The 10,362-nt window shown below is 49.9% G+C and overlaps 1 protein-coding gene across 1 annotated transcript in view; it reads left to right on the forward strand.

Moving 5' to 3' along the window:
- MAP3K4 (mitogen-activated protein kinase kinase kinase 4) overlaps nucleotides 1–10,362 on the forward strand; it is a 110,260-nt gene that overhangs the window by 72,846 nt on the left and 27,052 nt on the right. The window contains exons 10-15 of the mRNA XM_006882822.1: nucleotides 243–509; nucleotides 4,873–5,022; nucleotides 7,556–7,717; nucleotides 8,154–8,287; nucleotides 8,751–8,829; nucleotides 9,514–9,592. Of these exons, the coding sequence (XP_006882884.1) occupies nucleotides 243–509; nucleotides 4,873–5,022; nucleotides 7,556–7,717; nucleotides 8,154–8,287; nucleotides 8,751–8,829; nucleotides 9,514–9,592 (871 nt within the window). The remainder of the gene's footprint in view (nucleotides 1–242; nucleotides 510–4,872; nucleotides 5,023–7,555; nucleotides 7,718–8,153; nucleotides 8,288–8,750; nucleotides 8,830–9,513; nucleotides 9,593–10,362) is intronic.

Consider the following 10,362-nt stretch of genomic DNA (forward strand, 5'->3'; position numbering starts at 1 on the left):
CCTCAGCAGTGGACACGGGACCTCAGCAGTGGGCACGGGGACTTCAGCAGTGGGCACGGGGACTTTGGCAGTGGGCATGGGAGCCACAGCAGCGGACTGAAACGTGTCCGCGCCGGTGAGGATGGCACAGCACAGAACAGGGTTCACATGGGTTCATAAGGTTGCTGTGAGTTGTCATCGACTTGCTGGCACGTAACAACTACGACAGCAGAATTTCATCTTTCGGTTTATTTTCTTTCTAGATACAGATTCCTGGGCTGGAGACCTTGCAGATGTTTGTTCCAGACACGCTTGCTGAGGAGAAGGGCTTAATCCTGCAACTGCTCAACGCAGCTGCAGGAAAGGACTGTTCCAAAGACTCCGAGGACATACTGATCGACTCCTTTGTGCTGCTGACCAAGCACAGTGACCGGGACCAGGGCTCCTCCGATGGCTGGGGCACGTGGGAGGGACAGTCCGTCAAAGTGGTGCCTCAAGTGGAGACGGTGGACACACTGAGGAACATGCAGGTACCGCTCCCACCCACGTCCCACTCCCCAAACCAGACTCTGACCATCGAGCCTGCTCGGGCAGTGCCGGGAGGAAGGCCAGCCTTTGGAAGGGTCATCATGCTTGTAAAGGTCGAGGGTCAGTGAAAGAGAGGAAGACACTCAACCAAGCGGGTCGACACCGTTCGTGCAGCAGTGGGCTTGAGTGTGTCAGAGATGAGGATGACCCCAGCTAGGACACGGTTCAGATTCGGGTGCGCAGTGTCCCTGTGAGCCACGCTCAGCAGCACCTAAGGGGCCCAGTGGAGAATTACCCCATAGCGGCCCAAGACTGTAATCTTTGTGGCAGCAAACTGCCTCCTCTTTGTCCTCTGCAGGGACTGCTGGGTTTAAAACCTTCTGAGTAGCAGCCAACACTTGACCTGCTGTGTCACTCGGACTTTATAAGGACATTGTTGTTGTTGTTGTGTGCCATAGAGTCGCTTGCGACTCATAGCAACCCTATGTAGAACAGCCCTAAACCCTGCTCTATCCTGTGCCAATCGCATTGCCTCTGACACTCCCATCCCGATTACCCCAGTCGCTGAATCAATCCACCATAGAGGGCCTTCCTCTCCTGTGCCTGCCCTCCACTCTCCCAAGCATGATGTCCTTCTCCAAGAACCTATCCCTTCTTACAACATGTCCAAAGTCTGTCAGACGAAGCCACAGAATCCTTGCCTCCAAGGAGCAGCCTGGTTTAACCCTCTCCAGGATGAATCTGTTTGCTTTCCTGGCAGTCCATGGTACATTCAGTACTTTTCTCCAGCACCACAGCTCGAAGGCGTCAATTCTCCTTCTATCCTCCCTGGTCATTGTCCAACTCTCTGATGCATAACAAGTGATTGCAAAAACCATGGCCTGTATCAGACGCACCTTAGTCTCCAGAGAGACACCATTGCTCTTCAGTACTTTGGAGAGGTCCCTAACAGCCGACTTTCCTTACTTAAAATAGACTTAGGGGGAAACTGAATTCTTAATAACTAAGGAAGAAGAATAAGAATTGAGATCTTTGAATTGATGGTGAGGACCACTGAGTATCTCAGGGACTGCCGAAAGAACAGACAAACCTATCCTGGAAAGATTATGCTTAATAAAAATAGAGTGTCAGCAAAGGAGCCCTTCAGTGAGGTGGGTTAACAGTGACTGCAGCAGTGAGCATCAGAGCAGTGGAGACAGGGCGGCCAGGGTCAGACAGGGCAGCCCAGGGTCAGGCAGAGCAGCCCAGGGTCAGGCAAAGCTGCAGGCTGTCGTATGTGGGTCACCATGAACCAGAGCTGACTTGGGGCCACCTAGCCACTGCAGCATGAATGATTCCTTTAACTGCCTTCTTATTCTTATTAATGTGCCATCGAGTCATAGCAGACCCTCCAGTGGGTTTTCGGAAGCAGTAAATTGCATGAGAGGAGATTGCCCATCCTCCCATGCAGCAGCTGGTGAATTTGAACCATGTGCCCTTGGGATTGTAGCACAGCTTCTTAACCACTAAGCCACCAGAACTCGCGTAGAAGCCTTAGAAACTGCCTTAGAAGCCCCAACTATACAGTTTCCAAAAATTAGCTGTTTAATAGATACTTGGCCAAAATATTCTATAAAATTTTGCAGTGTTTTAACAGTATTTGAAATAAGCTTGCAGTTTTTGGATGCCCCTTCCTGGATCAGCCCCGGTTAGGTCTGTACACTTGGTATCTGAAGGAAATCACCTCTCTGTCATTGCTCCAGTCCTCTGCAGGTTTCATTTCTCAGTTTCATTGCTGTAATAGATACTATTACCTACCTGGCTGGGTCCCCTGAACATTTGTGCAAGGCACGGACCTTGTGGGGTCTGCTCAGCTCCGGGACCTCAGATCCCACCTGATGGGGAGGGCCTGCACACCCTCATCTCCTCCGTCACAGGGCTGCGTGCTTCCGCCTCAGTGGAGCATGCCGTCCAGTCCCATGTTAAACTGGAAAGGTGACGGTCCCTGCATGGTCAGCTCCTCGCTTCTGGCTAATCGTGACACTGCCCAGCCCTTAGCATTCTGGGTCACTGGTCCTTCTCTCCCTCTCCTGGGTCAGACGAGTGGGTTAGTGAAGTCTGGTGGCCATTCCAGGCTTGTTCTGAGGAGGGCCAGGTGATCATGATTTCAGACTCTGGGGCCATAGACTGCCGGGCCCATTCAGCTCTGCCTCAGAAATGGTGACGAATGGTGAACTAGTGTGGCGAGGCCCCCGTAACATTAACAGCCTGTGAGTTAGTCTGCCCAGTGGCCATAGTTTGCCGTCTCAGATCACAGTCACTGACACTTGCCTGACTTTCATGAATAGTTGAGCTTTGAGTGAAGGTTTTCAGAGCGAGTAGATTTCCCTTTCAACCGTTTATAGACATTTTGATTGATAAGGTGAGTTGCATCCCCATGTTGTTAAGACCATTCTGCCTCCTCTGTGCTGCCCAGTTCCAGCCTTCCTTCCCTGACGTTCTCCCCTCTGCAGCTGCGTCCCTGGGCACCTGCAGCTCCCGTGCTCTCGTGCAGTTAATCGTTCGCAGACGTGCGTTCCTGTCTGGTGTTACTGGTCAGCTGTGCTATTTCAGCTGCCCTCTGTGCGTCACGGACACTGACCAAGGGTCGCAGACGAAGGACAGGTGCCTGGGAACTGTGGTGTTGGGGCAGAGTCCTGACCATCCCACGGACTTCAGTGTGACCGGAGTGCTCTTTCACGGCAAGGACGGTCAGAGTTCATCTTAAATGCTTCCGTCGTGTTGTTAGGAGGTGGTGGCCAAGCCCCTGGAAGAAATGCATCGTGCTGGGAAAGGAGGAGGGTCAGAGAGGGAGACCTTACCAGCTCTCTGCCCCAAAAATAAAACTTGCAACGCAAGCATTCATTCTCACACCTGTGTTTATTACAGCATAACACTGGAACCCACTCACGTCCGTCAGCATCAGAATGGCTAAAGAAGCGGCCGTGTGCTTACGCAGTGGGTTACCGTGTGTCCCTCCCTCTCGCTGAGGGCCTGCCTCCCTCACGACCCTCTCCTTTACCAGGGATCCCTCCTCAGAACATGTCCAAAGAGTGTGGGACAAAGTCCACTAACGAGCGTTCTCACCACACTGTTGCCGAGACATTTGACTAAGTACTGTCACTGTCTTAGGCTCCCAAGTAGATTAAGCCATGTTTTTGTTTCCTTATTATTCCTAGTGTTTTGTACAGCTCAGTCTTGCAATGACAGATTTTAGCATCATCCCGTCTTAACTCCGTTGGGTTTTATGTCTACGTAAAGCTTTCTGTAACTGATACCTGTGTTTTAAACAAAGTTGTGTTGCATTACAAATGACAGATTGGGTGATTGTCACAGTGAAAGGATTGGGCATCTGTAGTCCCAGCTGCTCACACCCCAGGAATTTGCTCAGAGGGGCATTTTCTTCCGTGGGCCCTGAGTGGACAAGGCTGAAGACGCAGCCCCTGCTCTGACCACGAGGGCCGCTGCTGTTTGGTGCAGTGGCTCTGGGCACAGGAGCCTCTGTGAGCAGCTCTCTGCCGGGCATGCACTTACGCCAGGTGGTGGTGCTGGGTTCATGCCTTCCAGCCAGAGTCCTGGGGTTAGAACTGTGATGCTTAAATATTGTTCTTACCTGGAAGGGTTGACACACAGAAAGGGGGAGAGGGGAGGGAAAGAACACGAATAACTGGCTAGCTGACACATGTTACAGCGGGTGAGGGGACAGTGTCTGTGAAGGGGCGGTTGGCACCATCTCACTGCAGAGGGGAAGAAAGACACCAGGGGGGCTTACAGTGTGGAGATTGTTAGTGATGCCGTCAAGCGGTGTAGTGCTGGGGGAAATCTGCTCTGTAAACTCATTGAAACTACAGTTTTTAAAAATAAAAAGAAAGAAAGATGTGTATGACGAGTAATAGCCTGGACCAGCATGAGCGTTACAGAGGGAGTCCAGGGAGGCAGGAAAATCTGTATCTCTTTGTGAACCTTCGCTAAAATAAAATTAAAATAAAATAAAATAATAAAATAAATAACAGAAAATGTTGAATGAAGCCTTAGCTTCAACAGTGAATAAGAAAGAAAGGACGTGCGTGCAGTAGACTCACTCACTGTCATGTTAATGCCCGCGTCTCTGCTGGGGTGTCCCCACAGGCGTCGCTGCTGCACTGCAGAGCCCACACGTCAGTGGTCAGCGCCTGCAGCCTGGAGCTGCCCACAGCTGCCCTGTGGCACCACTCTGTTCAGCAGTTTCTCCTCAGCAGGCGGTTGCTGGCCTCCTTCCTGTGTGGTTGGTCTGGTGTGGGACTGGGGTACGAGTGATCACATAGTCACTGGTCTGTTCTCATGCCCGGTGTTTGGTTTGACTCCCAGGTGGACAATGTCTTACTGGTTGTCATGCAGTCGGCCCATCTCACCATCCAGCGGAAAACGTTCCAGCAGTCCATTGAGGGGCTCATGACCATCCGCCAGGAGCAGACGTCCAGCCAGCCGGTCATCGCCAAAGCTCTGCAGCAGCTCAAGGTACTTTACAGTCTCCCCTGCCCACTCGCTGTGGAGTGTCCCAGGAGACAGGCATGGGGTACAGTGTGGTGTCACCCTGGGGACGCCGCCTTGTCCTCCCCTCCCGCCTCCTCCCTCTGGCACATGCCCTTTCCTGGATCGAAGGCCAAGCCTGGAGCTGTCACGGGGAGGGGTGGTGGCCGGAGCCGTTTCCCACCTGGAGGGGGAATGTAGGTCTCCTCGTTCTTATCCCAGGCTGTTTTCTCCTGGAATGAGCAGCGGTGTTCCTACCGTTGCCTCCTGGCCACGGCGTCTTCTGTTAAAGAGGATCCGCTTACTCCTTCACTTAGCCGCCGTCACAGTTGCCATTGAGGCCTAGGGGCCTGAGCGTGGACCCCCTTCATTTAGCTGCCGTTCACCTGGGGGAGGTCCAGGGTCCTGAGCGTGCGCTCTTCCCCGTTCTTCCTGGCTGTTTCTGTGTTGGACGCTCCCCGTTTTAGTCACAAGCTCATCCACTCAATCTCATCAAGGCCTGACTTCAAGGAGGTGGACTCCCTGACGTCACAAGTCATCTCATAACTGTGTAGTCGTTTCATGGTTTTCACCAGCCTGTCTTCACAATAAACCAGAGCTAAATCATTCTCCCTCCTGCAGGTTGGCGCCGCTCCCTCCAGAGCAGGGCCTTTTTGTCTGAGTCACTGAACTCTGTAAATACGCTCATGCCCACTGACTGCGAGTCGACACACAGCTGACCCTCCGGGCGGCTTTCAGGGCTGTCAAGTGCACAGGAAGGAGTTGTTCATCTTCCTCCGAGGAGCAGCTGGTGGATTTGAACAGCCTGCCCTTGGGTTTGCAGTGCACCTCCTTACTGCTAGGCTATTAGAGTTCCTTTCAGTGAATTCTAGGTAGACGGAAAAATTGTGTAAGTTATTGGCTGTGGTGATGTTCGACTTGAGGGGTTTGTAGCTTTGAGACCTTGGACTGCTGCCCTGAAGCACAGATTCAGGAATGCAGTGCAGGGTCGTTGCTGTGTGTTGAACTTGACTCAGGTTGTGGGTTTCGCTTTGGAGCCCTTGGTGGTGGCACCGCTGTAGCCTTTCCTCTGGAGAGACGCTCAGGAGGCACTGCTGGGAGAATCACATGGGGATTAGAGCTGCTGTGCCTGTGATCAAGGTTAAGGCCACGCACACCGTGTAGCAGATGGTCTGATTGCGAAGTACAGTGGGCAGTAGGAGCTAACACAAAACCCACCCGCACTGCAGCGCGGTGGTTGTGTCTCCAATGCCCCTCTGGTAGGTTCAGTAGGGGCCCACTGCCTCATCTCCTCTCCCGTCAAACTTCTGGTGGGTTCACCCCACTGAACTGTGGGCTGATAGCCCAGGGTGCAACCACTGTGTCACCACAGCTCCTTGGTGTGAGAGAAGACTCGTAAAAGAGTTGCTGAGAAGCTGTGTATCTTATTTTCAAAGCATTGGGTAGGTGTTGTATGAAAGGAGAGAAGGTTAGCACTCCCCTTGACAAGGATAGAAGGGGCCCTCGTGCCTTACAACACGCATACGGTTAAGGCATTGCCACTTACTTCCTGGCATCTAACCAAAGCATTGGGTAGTTACTAAAATTTTTCTGCTTGGTAAATGAAGCTTGGCTCTCAGAAGAAATCTTCTGGTCCTGAAGGAGGGACCAATGCTAACACTGCCCTGAGGACATTCAGCTACTAACCAAAAGTTTGGTGGTTCAAATTCAGCAGCCACTCCACAGGAGAAAAATGAAGGAATCTGTTTCCATAAAGATTTATAGCTTGGCAGCCCTCAGGGGGGACAGTTCTTGCTCTGTCCTGAAGGCTTGGCCTGAGCTGGAATCAACTGTGCGTCATTGGGTTTGGTTTGAGGCCTGTAGAAGGGCTTGAATGGTGGAGACAATGGACACACTTTCGTGTCTGGGAGGGATGAGGAGTGTGAAGATGACTGCAGTATTGTGTAGAGAGAAAAGGAGAACTTCAACAAGGACAGAGGTGTCCCCCCTCTCTGCTGACAGTTGTGGGCACCATCCTGTGCCTTATAGGGTGACTTGCTTCATCGTTGGCCTCCATGAGCTAGATGCCCATCGCACCCCGACATTGCCGGGTGTCCTCTGAAGAAGGCAGGGGTACCAGACTAGAAAGACAGTGGTGGTCTTGTCGTCCTCAGCTGTGTGTTCACTCTGTGGAGCAGAAACCCACCATGCTTGAGTCACCAGCCTGGGTGGTGGCTGTGCAAAGGGCAGACGACCCCAGCTCCTCAAAGACAAGACCGGGGAAGCTTTGTTGTCAGCAGTTTTTCCTTGTACATTCAGAAGCACAGATTTCTTGATAGTGAAAAATACATAATACAACTGAAAAGGAAAAGAAATATCCTTTCCTCCGCTTCTGGCCACACGCCCTGAAAAATCAGAACAAACCCGGCAACAGTTTGCATGTCCCGTGTCCTTGTGAGCATGGTAGACGCCTTCCGTGAGGCGCTCGAAGCCTGGAGCCCTTTGCTGTGTTTTGGAATGACTGTATCTTGAATCTTTTCAGAATGACGCCCTGGAGCTGTGCAACAGGATAAGCGATGCCATTGACCAAGTGGACCACATGTTCACGTCAGAGTTCGACGCGGAAGTGGACGAGTCCGAGTCGGTCACACTGCAGCAGTACCACCGGGAAGCCATGATTCAGGGGTACAACTTCGGGTTCGAGGTAGGTACAGAAGAGGCGGAAAAACACAGTGCAGTTCAGCAACGGCTTGGACATACTTTCTCCCTTGTATGTTGTTGTTATTGATTGCCTTTGAGTCAAGCACAGCTCATAGCTACCCTATGAACAGAAAGCTCGAAGCCCTTCTACAAACAACTATCGACATTTATCAGTTCATAGAGTTTCCGGAGGCGTGGTGTTTAGGAAGTGCCATATTGTTAATTATAGTCACAGATGTTATAAAAACTAAGGAGTAAAGCCTTTATGAACTGGCATTTTGATACTATATTAACTCTCCTGTACTTTGAGAATGTTTAACTATGAATTGAATTTTTATTGTCATACATGACACTTAATAAAGGCAGGCCTTTTAGCATGTAAGTGTGTTTCTAACCGCTGTTTTCCTCTTACCTTTATTTCTACCCATGAAACCTTGCAGTATCATAAGGAAGTTGTTCGTTTGATGTCCGGAGAGTTCAGGCAGAAGATCGGAGACAAGTACATCAGCTTCGCCCGGAAGTGGATGAACTACGTGCTGACCAAGTGTGAGAGCGGACGAGGCACGCGGCCCAGGTAACAACCAGCCCGCGCCTGTGGGCAGCCTTTGTCAGCAGGTTACACAGAAGGACTTGGAACTCTCTGATGGCCAACTGTTTTAAAATGAAAATAATTCCAAAGAGAATCCCGTCAGTCTTGGAAATATTCCCTTACTTTTCACTTGTTTCCAGCACGGTTATTGCTCTTGGAATGTGTATTTTCTTGGACAAGATGTTCCAGGTTCCGATCTGTTCTCCTCCTCGGTGCCATTTCTTTCTGTTCTGGAGCGTCCACAGAAGCCAGACAGGCCACCAGCTCGTTGTTCACAGGGTGATTTGTTCTTTCTCGAAGGATCACACCATGAGCTCTTGTATCAAGACAGAGATGCATTTTGTGTATTGAGTTTGAAGCTGGGTTACTCTTGTAAGAAGCGTGTAATCTACGGCGCGACCCTTTTATCTTGGTGGTTTTGTGATTATTGAATGTCTTCCTGTCTCAGGTGGGCCACGCAAGGATTCGATTTTCTACAAGCCATCGAACCTGCCTTTATTTCATCTTTACCAGAAGATGACTTCCTGGTACGGCATTTTCTGCATGTGTTTTCGGGAGCGTTTCTGGATCCTGCGTCCCCTTTTCACTTATGCTTCATCATGGTTTTGAAGTCCTTTTATCGTGTAATTATAACGATGTGGCTGAGAAGGTCACGCATTCCTTTCTTAGCGATACTGTTCAGCCGACTTCATGAGCAGACAGTGGGACCCTTGGCTCTCACAAAATACTTGTTAGGTGTTTTTAAAGCTACCGACTTGGATACTGTGTGTCGGCAGTTAAACTGAGGAACAGGGATTAGCTAGTTCCCTTCAGAATGAGTCATTAAAGAGCGTAATGCCAATTGTTAAATGTCCCCACTGTTATTCCTGTGAATTCCGTCAGATCATTAAAATGTCCAAAACGCAATTCTTCCATTTTGCCCTTTGAACAGTGGCTTAGGGGAACAATCCCTTCCTTGTGTACCCGCCACACGGGGGGAGTGGAAAGCCAATTCATTTTCATTTATAAAAACGGAATTGCTTTCTGTGTTGTTGTAAGTTGTCTAGAAATGTATGCCTGTTTTGTGTTTACACTCTGTTTTCTTTTAAACTAGCTTTGGAAATATTGACTGAGGATAATGTGCTTATTGTAAATGCACCAGGAACCTAACCTGTGTACTTACCTAATGAAAGGTGTTGTACTCTTTCTTCCCTGCTCTCCTTTGGCTCCAGAGTTTACAAGCCTTGATGAATGAATGTATCGGCCATGTCATAGGGAAGCCACACAGTCCTGTCACAGGTTTGTACCTTGGTAAGACCGCTCTTCCTAGTGTTTGAGTGACCACAGCGTCTCGTCGTTTTCATCGTTTAAAGCAATGTAAGAGGTTCTTTAAGAATCTTCAGGAAGATGGCAGTGAGCGGGGCCAGAAGGAGGGATGTGGAACTGGGTCCTCTAAACTCAATAGAATTTAGATGAAAATGCCAACAGAGGGTGTCCCATGGGAGCCGACAGCAAGAAGGTGCAAACTTGATTTCTTTCTTGTGCTCCAGGGCTAACATTCTGTTGTCTCTAAAATCCTTTCTTACAGGGATAATCTGTATGCGGACTCTATAATCGAATCTGTAATCTATGTGAGTCGCAGGCGACTTGATGGCACATATCAACAACACTTGGGGTAATAGAGTGAGGGATCTTGGAAGACAGTTGTCCAGGTGCCGTAGCCTCCTGCTTGCCGACAGTTCTTTGGCATCTCTTGTTCTGACATCCTTATTCGTTGTCCAACTTTCCAAAGCCACATGAAGCAATTGAAAAGACCATGACTTGGAATAGGTGCTCTTTAGTCTTCAAACTAATACAGAAATTGTATAAACTAATAAGAAGCATACCCATTATTAATCCAGTTTTATTAATAAAGCAGACAGCCCGTTCCCAAATAGTATTGAAACTGTAGGCATAGAGGTTAGGATTTACAATGCTTACTCTGTCTTAGCAATCTGCGTTATGCAGATGACACAACCCTGCTCGCTGAAACTGAGGAGGACCTCATGCACTTACTGCAGAGGGTCAAGGACTGCAGCCTT

Source organism: Elephantulus edwardii, unplaced genomic scaffold, assembly GCF_000299155.1.
Source record: "Elephantulus edwardii isolate Elephantulus edwardi_28Jun2011 unplaced genomic scaffold, EleEdw1.0 scaffold00024, whole genome shotgun sequence".
Lineage (NCBI taxonomy): Eukaryota > Metazoa > Chordata > Mammalia > Macroscelidea > Macroscelididae > Elephantulus > Elephantulus edwardii.